Raw genomic sequence first — 17,688 nt, forward strand, 5'->3', positions numbered from 1 at the left:
TTCCATTTTCCCAATACCATTTTGTCATAATTTTTGGTATTTATTAATCAACATTTGATATTTATTTTAGCATGACTATGTCAACAGCATCCAGAGATAAGTCATATAGCATTCCATGATTTATTTCCTTTTCTGCAGAATATGTATTTCCTTTAATTATTTGTTGTCTTGATGTTTTTATTTGCTTTGTTTTCTCGTGTTTATTATTAATTCAACTCCTTATATTTCCCAGGATATATAAATCTTCTCTCAATGTGTTAAATCTTATTAGGAATTCTATCAGAGTTTGCTAACCTGTCTAGACTGGTTGCTTTCTAGGTTTGCCACACAGATCTTGGGGACTTCCTTCCCACAAACCCTGGGAACCCAGAGATTCTCTTCTCTCTTGCATCCTTAGAGCCCTTGTATCCTAAACCCAACTCTCCCTGTTTCTGGCTTTACTTTCTCTCACTCTTGGTGGTGCACATTCTCCAGTAGCTTCCCGAGGAAGACTGCAAGGGAGAAGAGTTTACTGAGACCTTGTATAGCTTAAAATGTCATTTTCTACCTTCATATTTGATTGACTACTTCGCTGAGTAAAGAATTCTAGGCTGGCAATCCTTCCTTTAGAAATTTGAAGGCACTTTTCCATTGCTTTCTAGCTTCCAGAGTAGTGGTTAAAAAGCCTGAGGCTATTCTGATTATTTGATTATTGTTTGTATTATTCTAACACATTGTATGACACCCCACCATGCCCTGCTGCCCCAGCACTGCAACCCTCTAAGATTACTTCTTTGTCCAGTGTTCTCAGATCTCTTGATGGCAAGCTTTTCTGTGGCTATTTCCATCCATAGGTATGGACCTATCATTCTGAAAATAAATCCATAATTTCTAAGACATTTATACAATTATTTCTTTGATGTGTTTCTTTCCTCTGTCCTTCTGTAACACCTATTACTTGGATGTTGTGTCATTCGGACTCAACCTGTATAATTTTCTCGTCTATTCCAGATTCTTCATTTATTTGTTGCTTGTTCTAATTTCTGGACATTTTCCTTAACTTTATTTTCCAATATTTGTATTTTTTCAAGGTCTCTTTTTTCCCTTCTGAATGTCATTTTGTAAAAGCATCCACTTCCTGCTCACCTCATGAATGCAATATATTTGTTGCTAATGATGTCAATGACAGGTTTCTCTTTGTTTGGTTTGCTTTCTTCTTCCCGCATTAGCTATTACTCTGATTTCCCTCTTTGTTTCTGGTGACAGCCTCACATATTAGATTCTTCCTTAAGTGTCCATTTTTCTCTTAGCTGTCTGTTTATATTAAAGAGTGTGGCCCTAAACAGCTGTTCAAAAGCTTGGTGTACCCAAGTGGGGCTTGTGGACTATGGTCTTAACTGTAAGTTCAGGCTGGGCTTTTTCTTTGGGTCAGATGGTCCTGATTTTTCTTCCCACTTGAAGGCTATTAAGCCTGGCTACCTGGTTTCTTTAAGCTTCCTGAGGGAAGAAGGCTCTCAGTCTCAACATGCAGTATGTAAACCTTCACCTAATTTCCATTTTTAAAGCAGTACTGCTGCATTCAGCTGTGTGCTCTCAGGCCAAAGAACTCTCTATTGCATGCTTTCCAGAGAATAAAACTCTAGGGGAAGGGTAGGGGAAGGGTACTTGGGAGCTGGGGAAGGCATCTAAAGACTAAGGTCATTCTTAGCAGTCTTTCAACCAATCCTCTGCCTTAGAATTTTCCATCAAATGTACTTCCTGAAGTTTCTGGTCCCTAAGCCTCTTTGGAGTATAGGATAGAAATCAGGCTCATTATCAGCTTCCCCTCTGCTTCTTTAGTTAAATTCACCTTTCTTTATCTTCTTTGCCAAATTTGGTTGCTGTTGTCTAGTTTCCTTTTCTTTTTGTCCTTATGGGGTTTTGCCTTTTGAAAAATCTTATATTGTCATTTAAAGTGGAGTGTAGGTTGGGAGAAGAAGTAAAGGCTTGTGTTTAAGCTACTGTCTTTTTGAAACAGAGCAGGGACCCCTTTTAGGGTCCTGCTGGGCACCCTCCTCCCAAACATAGAAATAAAAAAAAACAGTCCTTTCAAGGGAAATTCCAGGCACCTAGGTAGGCTTGAAAAGTAAATGAACAACCCTATAAGCAAGAAGATACAATACTGAGAACTTAAACAATAGCTTCCCAAACAAGTCAGAATCACACAGCATTTTGGTTCCCCATAGAAACTAAAAGATAATATCTTAACATATGTTCTTAAGTTGGTTTTCAGAAACCTGGACCCACACCAGATGGAAAATGTTGACCACCATTACATAGACCTCAGAGATCTCATGGAGATAAGGGAGAAGTGAGAATTGAACTCTACCGTTTTTTGTTCTAAATTTCTTCCTGAGGGGCCTGGAGAGAGTCACGCCTAAAGGCCACACCTTAACCTTCCTTTTTGCTGACCCTAAGGTTTTACACAAAGCCCTGCTTCTTTAACCAACTGCAAAAAAAAAAAAAAGAAAAAAATCTCTCTGAATCCACCTATGACCTGTAACCCCCACTTTAAGATACCCGCCTTTTGGGGCCAAACCAATGTAAAGTCTCCATGTATTGATTTATAACTTTGCCTATAACCTCCACCTTCTACCTTTAAAAACCATCTAGGCCATCAGGGAGTTCAAGTCTTAAGGATTAGCTGCCTAATTCTCCTTGCTTGGTGCCTTGCAACAAATGCTTCACTTTCTCTTGCTGAAAATCCTAGTGTCAGTGTTTGGCATTTTCTATATGCTGGGCAAGTGGACCCAAGTTTGGTTTGATGACATTTTGACCTCAGAAATTTAAAAACCACTCATCATCACACACACACACACACACATATACATACACACACACATACAAACTCTTAATCATTCAGCTGTACTTTAATTGCAACCGTATACATCATATATGGTAAGTAAAACAAGTTATTTGATTTGAAATGGAGCAGTGAGTAGAGGTTTTTACTGCAAAGTTGGCAAAATAACAGGAACCAATCTCTTCTAAATACACTTTAAGACTTAGGGGAAAAATGACAGATTTGCTGTGCTTGTCATCACAAAGGCTGCTTTATGATTTTATAAGAAAATAAAGCAAGGCTTCGTTCCTACAAACATTTCAGTCAGAACTAAAAAGGAAAGCCAATGAATTCACTGTACTCGCAAAATACTGCCTTTTGCTTTTCTGATATAGGATATAGGGAGTTTCATCAATCAGATGGTGATAGGGATGAGTGGTGTGGTGAAAATAAAGCCAGTGCTAAGTCAGAGACAATGGGTTTGGATCCCTGCTTCACTTTTTATTAGCCCCTGGTCTTTGGGCAGGTTACCCAGCTGAATTGTTGTTTCCTCTTTGTAAAATGGAGATAGATGTCACAGAGCTACTTTGAGGATTAAGAAAACACATACAATTGCAGAGTGCCATGCCTGGTACAAAGTAGACACAAACCCCTGTACTAAAACCTCAAGGGAAAACACCCATGTAAAAAGGACTTTACTGATAATGGGACGTGACAGAGACAATCAGGACTCGCTGACTTGAAAGAGAGGTGGGCTGTGCAGGAAGGTATGAGCTCTGAGGTTTCTGACTGGCTAAGGTGTTGAGGCATCAGGATGTGACTTCCAGTCCCGAACTGCATCCTTCTGCTAGGCTGTTCCACTTTATTTGCTACAATAAATCACTCTATATTATAGCAATAATATCAATAAAGGAAATGCCTAGTGCTAATATGCTGCAAATGTGTCATCAGAACTTAAGAAAATTAGTCTGAAAATGCTCACTCACTGTGTCTAAAATCAGACAGACTCATTTCTCAGTCAATTAGGTATGAATTGTGAGCCGTAAAGGCTCTGCTGGTATGCTTCCAGAGATGAGGGGCTGTTTCTTAATACTCAGAGCTTGCACGAGGTGAAGACGACAGAAAGGGGACTTGGTATAGAGATAGCGAGAAGAATCAAGTCTTTGCAGCACCTTGGTTTCACTAACAGTACCTGTGTGTGTCTGAGAAGAGGCTTCCCAGATTTCCTCCTTATATTGGCACTAGATTTTGTGGGCTGGAGCTGTGTTTAAAATATTTTAACAGGCGTGGTGGCTCACACCTGTAATCCCAACACTTTAAGAGGCTGAGGCAGGAAAATTGCTTGAGTTTAGAAGTTCAAGACCAGCCTGGGCAACATAGTGAGACTTCATCTTTACAAAAATTTAAAAGTGAGCCAGGCATGGTGGCTAATGCCTGTAGTCCCAGATACTTGGGAGGTTAAAGTGGGAGGATCGCTTGAGCCTAGGAGGTTGAGGCTGCAGTGAGCCATAATAGTGCTGCTGCACTCCAGCCTGGGAGACAGAGTGAGATCCTGTCTCAAAAAATAAAACATAAATAAATAATAAAATATTTCAAAAGGCTCTGTGTGTAAAGCAAATAATGATGAAGATCATCATCACTAATATTTGCTAGGGTTCGCAATGTGTTTAAGGCATTTTACATGTAGTAATTCATTTAATCTTGTCAACAATGCTATAAAGAAGGTAATATGTACACCATTTTCTAGATGAAGAAACTTGGCACAGAGAGGTTGAGGGAATGAGGGCATGAGACAGTCTAGGCTCTGAGTCTTTGCTCTTAATCATTTTCCAAGTCAATCTTTCTTCCGTCCATGCATCAGCCTTTGCACAAACATTTATATTCATTCATCATCTCCCTTGGAGGCTCATTTCTTGGAGAACATAGTGCTTAGTAAAACATTTGCAGGTAAAGCCCCTTATTTATTCACTCAGCAAACAGAAGTATTATATAAGCACCTTGTATGTCAGGAACTGTGCTAGGCCTCAGGATTTTACTAACTCATAACAATGAAAATGGATTCTGAGATTTATTTTTCTTTTTTTAAAGAGCAAAGTCTGCTTTCTCATCTGGCAAAATACGAGTATTTTCCATGAGGAGACACAAAAGTCAGCATGGTGGTGATGATTACTTGTGTAAATGGAGCTGAAGCTCTAGAATAACTGACAGGCATGTTTGACAAGCTCATGTATCATTTCTCTGTTCCGGAACAGCATAACACTTTCAGCTTCCATGAATGCATTTGCTTGTGGCTAGCTAAAATTCAAGCCATCTTTATGGAGGTTTTTACATTGTTGCCATTATTGCTACTAAAACCCATTTTAGAAGTAAAACACTCATGCAAAACAAAACACCATCATAAAGCATAATATTAAATGATTCTTCATGTGAATAAAACAAATATTTTGTAGTTTGTGTATAAGACTACATCTCAAACAAATTAGCATACAAATGTCTACTTTTTAATAAGAAATACACCATAGGCTATTTTTAGATGGATACTTTCTGACTAAATTATATTTTTTATTTATATCAATTTGTAATTAAGAATATATCTACTGTATAAAACAAATTTAAAGACAATATTCCTACTTAAAATTTGAGAGTAAAATAACTGTGTGGCAGTGGCGAAAGAAGCTTCTGAGGAATAGATGACTTCACAATACCAACCAGCAGGAAGCATCTAGAAGGACAGGGTTTATATTCTTAAAACTTAGCATAGGGCTTAGAGCATGGTGGACACTCAGAATGCAGTTGTTGAGGGAACGCAGAAGAATGAAAGAATGGAAGCGGGGGCAGGGTTTCTGTGTACAGAGGCAGGTTATATACTGCACAACTCCAAGATGCACCATTCCCACAGCTAGTTCTGTCAGAATAAATGAATAGATTGGAATAAACGAAATAAAAGACTAACCTTAAAGTTTCATGAGGGTTTGCATGCAGAAGCCATCTTGAGCCCTAAATATGTTTGGAACAGTAAATTCTGATATGCTTTCTTAATTTCAGTAGCCCTATTTGTTGACACTATAGTGACATACCATTTTTGCTGCATAGTGAACAAACTGAGAGGCTAAGTGACCCAATTAAGGGAAAAAACAACTTTAGGAGCACTTAGGATAGTGCTGGAGTCCCTAAAATTCCATTCCATCTTTCTACTTTTCTCCCACTAGGTCACATTAGGGTTTGGGGGGATCTAGGCTCTCTTCCATACATGTGGCTTCTTGCTCTTAATATTTATTCTGAATTGCAGTACCATTCTTTTTACTGTTGCAGTAGATATGTGTGGATTATTGGTTATAAATAAAATTTCATTTTTCAGTATTAAATTTATATCGTTCATGTTGAATCAGACAGCACCATTTCATACTGCCCAATTGAGAACTTTTATTTATTTTTGGCCTGAACCACTGACAGAAATGCTATCTGACAGAGTGCAGTGAGGCACTTTTATGTGGCTCATCAGTCTTTCTTGAAGAAACCAGCTCTTGGTCACAGTCATTACCTCTATGTCTCCTTTGGTCTTTAAGCATTTAACATTTGCTTCATTTTCTTGGTACATTTATGGATGCATTTAGTCTATGGATATTAAAAGCCCCCCAAAACCCTCAATTTCCATTCTATAAAAGTCCATTGGAGCTAACATTTTCAAAGTTGTTTTTACCAAGGCAGTTATAAAACTAAAGCCCGAGGAAAGGAGGGAATTGAGTACATTTATATGCTCCACTTTTCTTTCTGATTCAGTTTTCCAGACACTGTGCACCATGGACGAATTCAAAGATTTACTTAAAGTAAGAGACATTGTTTTAGTCTTGTGAAAAGGATTATAGATGCATAGTGGACAGATGGGAAGATAGCCTTAAAAGTAAATAAATGTAATTTTTGTTAAATAGATTATTATAAAAACTTAATTCACAATATACTATGTGAATTAATATATAATATACTAATAATATGTATTATATAATACACTAATAATCCACAATATAAAATATAATCTATATGCATCTATCTCTCATCTAACTATTTATATAGTTGTGTGAGATACACGTTTTGCACTGACTCATCACTTGCCAGGCACTTTACTAGGCATATAAATACGTAATTTTATTCAATAATTAAAACAATCCTATATTTTCTAGCTATCTTTATTTTCATTTTGCAGATGAAGAAACACAAGATTGGAGAGAGTTTGAGTAACCTGACCCATTCATACAGCCAGTAAGTGCTGGAGGTGTAACCAACTCCACATTTTTGTACCATGACACAAAAACTTGGCAAAGACATATAAAACATTTGTCACACCTGCAAACCATTTGACAACACAGTTTTCTAATGTCTTTAAAAATTATTTAGAAGAAATAACTTCTACTTACAACTTATGGTTATTCCAAGTTCCACATTGTGCTTCTTAGGGAGCTTTACATGAAACGTTCCACTACTTGGGATCACAGACTCTAATATCAAAACGAAAAAAACTGTGTTAATAGAACACTGAGGACTGGAGCACCCATCAATAAAAATGCTTTAGGAATACTTGCATCATAATCAACTGTAGCTAAAACTATACGAACTGAAGTAAGATGAATGCCTTTAAAATCCTGGTAAATTAAGCTCCTGGTGATTAATACACTTCTTATTCATAGGCAACTGTGCATAATTCACAGCAACAGTTGAGTTCAGTATTTCTCAAGTGTGATGCACGCACCATCTACATCAAATTTACCTGGAATGGGAGTTACACATAATGATTCCTGAATACTTCCAATCTACGAATCAGAATCTCTAAAGATGAGGCCCAGAGATCTCTAGGTGATTCTCAGGTGTAGTAAAGGGTTAAGAACCTTAGGTCCTATTATATTCCTTCCACCCCCAACCATATTTTCCAAGAGTGTGCTATTCAGTAATTCCTCCCCCAACCCCGTTCCACCCCTATTTATTGTTTGAAGATATCTAGGAAAATAGATTTCAGGAGAGATGTCAGTTTGGTATGATGGTTGTTGATTGGGTATTAAGAGTGAGTGGAGAGGTGCCTTAATTTCTAATGTAAAAAGTGAAAGTACAATTAAAGAGGTAGAATCAGGAGTGACATTCAAAATATTTTACAACCAGAACAGTACTGGTTATCAATCAAAAAGACAAAAATAACCAATCAGACTAGACGCTGACCACAGAGTTGGAACACAGGGACCCAGGAGATTCCAACTATATTAAACGATCCTTCAGTTCTGTATAATGGGGAGCTTTTAGAGATTCCAGAGAGGATCACAGGGCACTGGAAGAGAGTGAAAGTGGGCTCAGATACTGACCAGTTGGTACAGAAGTAAGCTAATATCAAAGCAACAGAGAGAGAACCAGTGTGCACTGGCTGAATCTCAACTCAGGACAGAGCTAAGCTGATTTTATCCAGACCTAATTAATGTCTGAGAAAGCAGGAAACTGCTACAGGTTCTTAAATATACTCTTCTTAAAATTCCTTTAACAGTCAGAAAGACCTTTAATTAATGATAAGCTTAAAATGGAAATATCCATTGAAGAGATAGCATCTACTCATGCTAAGTTGCTAATGACTATAATCCTTTCTGATGGTTTTGGAAAGAAGTGGGGAGAGGCTTCAGGAACAGTGGAAACTTCAGCATAAGGAGAGGACTGTGGGACGGGTGAGCTATCCACTCGGCCCGCTTGATCAGCTTGACTCAAGACAGGTGCCCATCTGGCACACAAGCAATTAACCACAGCAGAACTATTAGGCCCTCAGGCCCTTAGCTCAATTTACTAATCACATATTTAACACATTTGAGTCAGTGCAAAGTGGGGTGATGGTTAGTATTGGATTCATGGAAACAGAGAGGACTCCCTTCTTTGTTCGGCCTTGAATTGCTCTTCTTGACCTCTCATCCTTCCCTAGGAGAAATTCAGGTATTAAACGTCTCATAAGAGCAGAATCTGATTTTTCAACTCAGAAGGTTCGCTATACAGTGTTAAACTGGAGCACACAACAGAAATTTGATTTCCCTGGGCCCGCTTGGCTTTTAGAAAGCCACCTATAAAAAAGGATCCCCAGGCCGGGCGCGGTGGCTCAAGCCTGTAATCCCAGCACTTTGGGAGGCCGAGACGGGCGGATCACGAGGTCAGGAGATCGAGACAATCCTGGCTGACACGGTGAAACCCCGTCTCTACTAAAAAATACAAAAAAACTAGCCGGGCGAGGTGGCGGGCGCCTGTAGTCCCAGCTACTCGGGAGGCTGAGGCAGGAGAATGGCGTGAACCCGGGAGGCGGAGCTTGCAGTGAGCCTAGATCACGCCACTGCACTCCAGCCTGGGCGGCAGAGCGAGACTCTGTCTCAAAAAAAAAAAAAAAAAAGGATCCCCAAACTGGCCCTCTCAGCATCAGTGGTGCTATGGGGTCTTCCTTCTCTGGCCTCCCTCCTTCGCTCTGGTTTTTATTTACTTCAGAGGGGAGCGAAGGCATCAACTGCCTTTCCCACTTCCTCCCTCGACCAAGTGAGTGTCACGGACTGAGTTAACATCTTCGACTTCGGGGTTGTCTTCAGCTAACACTCTCTTGGGCCAGGAAATGAATCCACATATATTTATTTGTTTATTCGTTCACTAAGAATTTGTACCCTTTCAATTTCTCAACAGGACTTGAGATAGAGAAAATTATTTCCCACAGGACATTTGAAAAAGACTGGCTAATCTGAAAAAGAGAATGAAATAGGTAAAAAACACTTAGGTGTGCTTTACTTCCTGACTTCAGGAGCTGCAAATATCATAAAAGTTTTCTTACAGAATATTTTTTCAACCCATGCCTTTCCTGAGTCCTCCCCATACCATGCTTTAACAACAAAAGGCTAATTGCCACCTTCCTTCCACTCTCAAAGTGACAGTTTAAGAATTTGGAATTAGCATGCAGACTGGGGGCAGAGCGGGTCTTTGGAAGTGACCAGGTTTTGCCCATATGCACCAGCAGCCAGTCAGCAGAGAGAAGGAAGAAAGAAGCAAGTGTATATGAGGAGAGAGCCTGTGCCTGGCCTTGACAGCCATTGAAGTCAGGTTCCAGCCCTTCCTGGCTGTGAAACACAGATTGCACTTCCAGTGAATGCCTCTTCTTTGATTAAACTAGATGGAGTGCATGTTTCTTGCTGGCAACTGAAAGATCCCTGATGAACACATTGATTCGGTAGAGGAAATGGGATGAGGGCATGCAGAAAGCCTCCACACAAGTGTTTACGGGCATAGCAGAAATAAATGATTTGATTACTTGGATAAAGCACACAAATGGCCCATAAGTAAATGCACATGAAGCATCACTATTTGTAGAACTCATTTCACAAACGTGTGATCATTTAATATTTTCCTTCTTCTCTTTCCTTGTTTTTTTTTTTTTAGGAGACAGGGTCTCACTCTGACACCCAGGCCGGCGTACTGTGGCACAATCACAGTTCACTGCAGCCTTGACCTCTGCAGGCTCAGGTGATCCTCCTGCCTCAGCCTCCCAAGTAGCTAGGACTACAAGTGCCCACCACCATGCCCAGATAATTTTTGTATTTTTTGTAGAGACGGGGTTTCCGCCATGTTGCCGAGGCTGGTCTCAAACTCCTGGGCTCAAGTATCTGTCCACCTCAGCCTCCTAAAAGGCTGTGATTACAGGTGGAGCCACTGCACCTGTCCTACCCATTTAATATTTTCTGTTTTAAGAAACAGTTCTCTGTGAAAGGCGAGGGGAGCATACACATATTTGTACATGTATGTCTGTATATCTGTATATGTATACAGCATCTTGCCCATGATGCTAAGCTTGTGTAAGTGAGTTCTTGGAAACACAAGGGCCAGAAAATGCTGTTCTAGAATAGTTACTATAGCAACATTTTGCTTTTATAAATTTTTAATCCAGGGAACCTTGACCAAGATTAACATTGTTAATGACACTGCAGGAGATATTATCACTTCCTGGAAAACAGTAATGAATCACTTCTGACTACATGAGATTTGAAATATTCATAATGATGAGCAAATATCAACTAATGAATCTCTTTGATCAAGCTGCAGCTTCATTTTAATCTTTAAATGCCAACATGATTTATTTTATATTTGTTATTTTTTCTTTATATAATTATTTGGCTGCTAAAGCAAAGGCATATTTAATTTGGGGTTTCTTAAAGAAACACTAGTAAAGAGGGAAAGATCCAATGTTTGGAAAAACAGCAGGTTTAGAGGAAGTACATAGAATCTAAGAACAAATGATATTTATTTTGTTAGACTCACATGTAATTATTTTGTACTTCCCTGATTTTGCTTTATCTTTGTTAATACTATAATTAAAAACACATTTGGGTAAACAAAGGTCTCCTTCTTTCCAAGTGGTCGGCTCTTCTGCCTGAAGCATTCATTGTTGGCACAGTAAGATAACAACTACATCATTATTTATCAATGCAGACACCCTTTGTGAGGAACGTGAATGTTTAACTCCCACCAATGCAGAGAAAGGCACTGGGGGCTCCATAATAATGGCAAACATTCTTTGATAGGATTCTCACTGAGACTTTTTTCCAGAACAAAGATATATATATATTTTCCAACAAAATAACTTCAGACTTAAAGTAGAAACTTCAGGTATTATTCATGACATTAGTTGGAGATTGGTATTTAAAAGACAGTAACAAAAAAGGCAAAATGTAAATTGTGCATGTATTATGATTACAGCTTTATAAAATTATATGTATGGTAAGGATTTTGGTAAGAAATATAAAAAATTTAAACATATTTATTAGCATGATGGGGTTATAAGCACCTTTAACTTAAAACCATGTCATCAAAGTTACTATTGCTGTTTGTGCAGTACAGTACCTATATTTAAAGAGACAGATTTGGGGCCAGGCGCAGTGGCTCACACCTGTAACTCTAGCACTTTGGGAGGCTGAGGTAGGTGGATTGCCTGAACTCAGGAGTTTGAGACCAGCCTGGCCAACATGGTGAAACCCTGTCTCTACCAAAAATACAAAAATACTTAGCCAGGCTTGGTGGCACATGCCTATAATCCCAGCTACTTGGGACACTGAGGCACAAGAATCGCTTGAACCCAGGAGACGGAGGTTGCAGTGAACTAAGATAGCACCACTGCACTTCAGCCTGGGTAAGAGAGCAAGACTCTGTCTCAAAAAAAAAAAAAAAAAAAAAGGGGGGGAAAAGGGAGACAGATTTGGGCAAAAATGAGTCAAGCTTTTTTAACCACTCTATGTCACTTAAAATATTTATAAAATAGAGATAATTTGTCTCTGAGGTCCAAAGGTTTGGGAATTAATATCTGGTTGTAAAATATTTCTGAGGCAGAATTTTAGAAATGGATGGCTTATATCCAGACAACTGGGAGTGGATTCAGAAGTACTGAGCAGTCTTGAAACAACTCACATAAAGATTCCCCACCAATGTCCCAAGTTCTTGAATGGTTAGAAAGGATTCTTCCGAATCCAATAGTTTCCAGTAGATACTAGTAGGTTAGTAATGACTAACTAGAGTGTTCTATTGAGGACCATGATGCTGTATCTGGGCTCAGCGGGAGAATACTAGTGTCAACTAGTGATGTCTGTCATGAGGAAGGAACAACAAGATGGGAACATAGCTTTTCTTGCCCTATTCTATATTATTTCCATCTATAAGTGGGTTACTTTCCGGAACAATTAAGGGCAGTGGGAGATGAACTTACATTTCCTTTTCCTGTCCCTTATCAAGTAAGCTGGGTACTGAACAAACTGGGTTTAATAGACAGAGTTCCTAATTTTTTAGGAGCTTAAATTTAAGACATTAAAGTATTCAATCAACAAATATTAAAATATACACATATATATTCATAAGTAAATACTTAGATACTGCTTATGAAGAAGAGTAAATTGTGCTGGTAATTTCACAACTGGAATGTAGTGAGTGGGTGCCGCTGAACGTACTACAGTGCACACAATATTCAACAAACCACCTCCCTGCAACAAAGAATGTCAGTGGGGCAGAGGTTTAGAACTCCTGCTCTAATTGCTTCATCCTGGTAACATCTCTTGGAAGAGTCAGTGCAATGTGATATGGGGAAGAGAGACTACAAGTCAACAGACCTAGGTCTACCATTCACCCCGCTGTATGACCTTGGGTTTCCCCAACTGAGCCTCAGTTTCCCCATTTATAATGAATAAAGGTATTGGATTATAAGAGGCATTTCACTACTAATGTTCTGTTATTGTAGTCAACAATAATTAACAATTAATGTTGTATTATTGTAGTTATTGTACATTCTGGGGTTGCTGGACAGCCTTCTTTGAAAACCGTATCATTACCACCATCTGACCCATCCTTAAAAAGTCCTACCTGATTCTTGCTTGGTCACAGCTGACTAGAAGGGTAGGATACCAAACCTAAGCTGGGCCAATTAGATTCTTTCTCCTGGGAATGAGAAATTAGAACTGGCTGGGCACTTTAGCCAAGATGGGACAATTACATACAATAAAAAGTCAGAGAAAACTTGTCTACAGGGACAAATGGAGGAGATATGCAGAAACAAGCAGCACTGAGAACAGGAATCCCAGAGAAACAGTGGGGATGATCTCAGCTCCTGATGCAATCTGAAGTTCCTGATCCCAGTTCCTCAGGAAAGCCAACTGCTTGCCATCCATTCATTCACTGAGTATTTTTTTTTTTTTTTTTTGAGATGGAGTCTTGCTCTGTTGCCCAGGCTGGAGTACAGTGGCATGATCTTGGCTCACTGCAACCTCTGCCTCCCAGGTTCAAGCGATTCTCCTGCCTCAGCCTCCCCAGTAGCTAGGATCACAGGCGCACACCACCACGCCAAGCTAAATTTTATATTTTTAGTAGAGACAGGGTTTCACTATGTTGGGCAGGCTGGTTAGGAACTCCTGACCTCAAATAATTCACCCACCTCAGCCTCCCAAAGTGGTGGGATTACAGACGTGAGCTACCACATCTGGCCTCATTCACCAAGTATTGACTAAATGAGAGCTTCTTGTATTCCAAGCAATACATTGGGTGCTAGGTGTACATTCATAAACAAAACCCACAAAGTCCCTGATTTCATAGGTTTTTCCACTGGAGGAGAGTGAAAATAAACAAATATACAATATAACGTCAGAGTGTGAGAAGGGCTAAGCAGAACCATAAATCTGGGCAAGAGAATAGAGAGTGATAGATGGTCAGGAAGGCTTCTCTGAGCAAGTGACATTTGAGCAAAGCCCTGAATGAAGTGAGTCAAACCACCCAAACATGACAGAAAGCAGCTACTGCAAAGCTCCTTCTGTGGTATTGTGCTTGGCATGTGCAATGCAGCTACTTCATATTCCCCTCGTAATTCTAAGTCCTGCCATCCTTCCGTGAGATTTCACTGCATGACTGGTCCTTCCATTACACTGTTCCCAGTTCTCAGATCTCTCCTGGTTGAGGATCTTTACCTCCACTCTGCTTTTGCAAATCACCACCATAAGTCTTGCTTGACTGTCTCTGAAATCCTAAACTGTAATACAGCACTTGGGCCTCAATCTCCTAGACATCAGCTCTCTCATTCCTTTCTCTCACTATCCCGTTTTCTTCCTGAAGATCTCTAGTTCCTTAAGTCTTCCCTTTTCTCTCAGTCTATCGGGCTGATCTATTACTGATTCCCATCTCTCCCACTTAGATTCTTTCAAACACAGTAGTGTAGTGTAGTGCTGCCAGTGTGGCCTTTGAAGCCAGACTGCCTGGGTTAAAATTCCAGCCTACCATCAACTATGTGTGCCTCAATTTTCTGAGGATGTAATCATAGTAATCTCTTCCATTGCTGTTATAAGAATTAAGCAATTTGATGCACACATCACGTTTAGAAAGTGACAGGCCACAGAACAAGCATTTGATAAATATTACCATAATAATTATGATGTTACTATCATAATTATTCATCTGCTCTCCCAGAAACATATTAAACCTCCCTGACTAGTTCTTCTGTTGAACCTTCTCTTGAAACCTCAATCTCTGGCTCAATCTAATCATTCATTTTCTCTGCTCTTATTACTTGGCAGCTGAGGTCTCCTGAAAATAAACAACAACAACAACATACTCCACTGTGTAGGTTGATGCTGCTATAAACTTCAAGCTTCCAGACTCTGCTTGAATATCCTTTTACAGGCTTCTGGATGGTTTCTTCATGCATTCCTCCCATTTGCTATTCTAAATCTTCATTCTTTTCAACCCTCCAAGCTGCTGATCTTTTCACCCTTGCTTGACAGTTCTTACATGAACCATCTAAAAGCCAGCTAAAAATGTACTTACATTCTCACATCCTTTTCTTTTCTTTTTAAAAGTTATTTTAATTTTTGTGGGTACATATTAGGCATATATATGTATGGGTTACATGGGATACTTTGATATAAGCATGCAATGCACAATAACCACATCAGGGCAAATGGGGTATCCATCCCCTCTAGTACCCATAGTTTGAGTTTCAAACAATCCAATTATACTCTTCTGGCTATTTTTAAATGTATGATTAAATTATTTTTTTACTGCAGTCACCATGTGGTGCTAGCAAACACCAGGTCTTATTCATTCTTTCCAAATTTTTTTTGGACCCATTAACCATCCCCACTCCCCACTATCATCACTACTCTTCCCAGCCTCTGGTAACCATCCTTCTACTCTCTATCTCCGGGAGTTCAATTGTTTTAATTTTTAGCTCCCACAGTTAAGTGAGAACAGGTAATGTTTGTCTTTCTGTGTCTCCCAACCTTTTCTACAAACTCATAAGAAGAGGTCTTCTACCTTCTGTCCTGGACTGCTCTTTCTCATTCCTTTGTGGATCTGATTCCATTATTATCTCTTCTCTCCCTCATTCATGTCAGTCCCCAAACATGCTCAATCTCTCCAATCTTAACAAAACAAAGTCGCAATACAAAATAACACCCCTCTGAACTTTGAGTCTCCCACTATCTGTTGTCTCTTCTTTCTCTACAGCTAAATTTCTTGACCTCACCAAATGTCCCCTGGGGCAAAATTGACCCCAGTTGAGAACTACCGAATAAAGGTTATAATACAACATAAAATAGAGCAACAAGTGTATAAGTAAATGCAGAAGTTCTCAAAAGAGGAGCCCAGAGTGGTCTCCAGTCTCTTTCATCCATTCAGTGCATTTTTTCAGCCAAACTCTCTTCCAAAATCCAGTTCCTAAAGCAGACAGCAAGCAGAGCATCTCTGTACTTATCACTCTCCACTCATTCCTTAGCTCACTGCAATGTGACTTCTGCCCCTACTTCTCAGATCTTTTTATACTATGGCAATGTCTTTCTTCTTAATGGCCAAATCCAAAGGACATTTCCTACCTTATGTTACTTGAATTCTCCATAGTACCTTTAAGCTATCAATAGTGACTTCTGCTTTGAAATTCTTTCTTTGGCTTCCAAAATGCCACCTTCTTTTAGTTCTCCTTCCATTTCTCAAGGTGCACCTTCATCACCTTTACTCACATTTTTTTTCCCTTTAAATCTCAGTATTCCTCAGGCAGAGTCCCCTCCTCAGTCCCTTTCTTACTGCCACTCTTTCCTTAGTGGTCTCCTTTTTTCCGATGACTTTAACAATCACTGCCATGTTGGTTACTCCTCAGTCTTGCTATCCAGCCCAGACCCCGAATCCTAGGCTCCAAAAGGTAATGCCTGCGTGACTCTCTCCTGGGCCCTTCTTTCTGCATTCCAGTGGCAACACAAATTTGGCAAGTCTATTCTTACCATTCAGCAGCTCTTTCTCTCCTATTTAGCTTTGAACTCTTTGAGGATATGGATCCTTTCTATTTTCTCTTTCAATGATCTGAAAACAGCACAGTGCTTAGCACCTAGTAACGGGTGCTCAATAACTGTCATTTGAATTAAGGAACAGACATGCTTGTCTTTTTTCTCTAGTATTGGCAGTGGATTTGCCAACTCATCTCTAAAATAGAATTATTTTTCCTATTTCCAAATTTCCTCTCTTCCAGTCTTCTCAGCTAAAGACATCACTGTCTACCCGACTGCTCACCCTCACACCTCAAGAGCCATCCATGCTCTTCCTTCTCTCTCACCTTCCATATCTAACCCATAAGCAAGTGCTATTAGCTCTGTGTCAAGCCATGTCCTAAATTCCACTATTTGTTACCACTTCCAGCACTACCACTGTGTCAGGCCACTATCATGTCTTACCTGTCCAACTGCCACAATCTCCAAACTGGTTTTGCCTGCTTCTGCTATTTTCCCCTCCCATGTCAGAAGGCTCTTTCTAAAACATTCCTCAGATTAGCTCGTCCACATAAAATACTCCATGGCTTCATTACACTTGGAATGTGATCTAAATTCCTTACCAGGCACTGCATTACTCGGTCTCTCTAACCTCTCCAACTCCATCACCAAATCCAAACCCAATCCAAACCCAACTCCCTTAATTGTTCCAGGAACAGCTCTTTTTGTTGTTTCTCCAGCAAGCTAATTGTTCTGGCTTAGGGTCTTTATACTGCCTACTCCCTCTCCCTAGAATGCCTCTTCTGAGAAAAACAAGGCTTACCCTTCTCAGCCTTCTTATCCCTGCCCAAATGTCACTTCCTTAGAGCATCAGCCTACAAAATTAGCTCCCCTAAAGTCATTCTCTAACCCTCTATCCTGTGGTATTTTCCTTAGAGCACTTATTCTCTAAATTTGTATTTGTTAATTTTGATTACTTAATTTTTTTTGAGACAGGGTCTCACTCTGTCACCCAGGCTGGAGTTCAATGGTACAATCACTGCTCACTGCAGCCTTGACCTCCAGGGCTCAAGTTATCCTTTCAACTCAGCCTCCTGAGCAGCTGGGATTACAGGCATGCAC

General features: G+C 39.7%; 3 protein-coding genes across 21 annotated transcripts in view; all 3 read right to left on the bottom strand.

The window, feature by feature from the left end:
• The window catches only part of LLPH (LLP homolog, long-term synaptic facilitation factor), a 648,032-nt gene that overhangs the window by 293,666 nt on the left and 336,678 nt on the right, over positions 1–17,688 (bottom strand). The gene's annotated exons all lie outside the window — the stretch shown is intronic.
• TMBIM4 (transmembrane BAX inhibitor motif containing 4) overlaps positions 1–17,688 on the bottom strand; it is a 529,849-nt gene that overhangs the window by 280,964 nt on the left and 231,197 nt on the right. The gene's annotated exons all lie outside the window — the stretch shown is intronic.
• The window catches only part of GRIP1 (glutamate receptor interacting protein 1), a 710,404-nt gene that overhangs the window by 77,084 nt on the left and 615,632 nt on the right, over positions 1–17,688 (bottom strand). For all 19 annotated transcript variants that reach the window (XM_050748317.1, XM_050748313.1, XM_050748306.1 and 16 more), the window contains one exon: positions 7,213–7,293. In XM_050748317.1, coding sequence (XP_050604274.1) covers positions 7,213–7,293 — 81 coding nt within the window. The remainder of the gene's footprint in view (positions 1–7,212; positions 7,294–17,688) is intronic.

The sequence above is a fragment of the Macaca thibetana genome, chromosome 11 (assembly GCF_024542745.1).
Source record: "Macaca thibetana thibetana isolate TM-01 chromosome 11, ASM2454274v1, whole genome shotgun sequence".
In the NCBI taxonomy this organism is placed as follows: Eukaryota; Metazoa; Chordata; class Mammalia; order Primates; family Cercopithecidae; genus Macaca; species Macaca thibetana.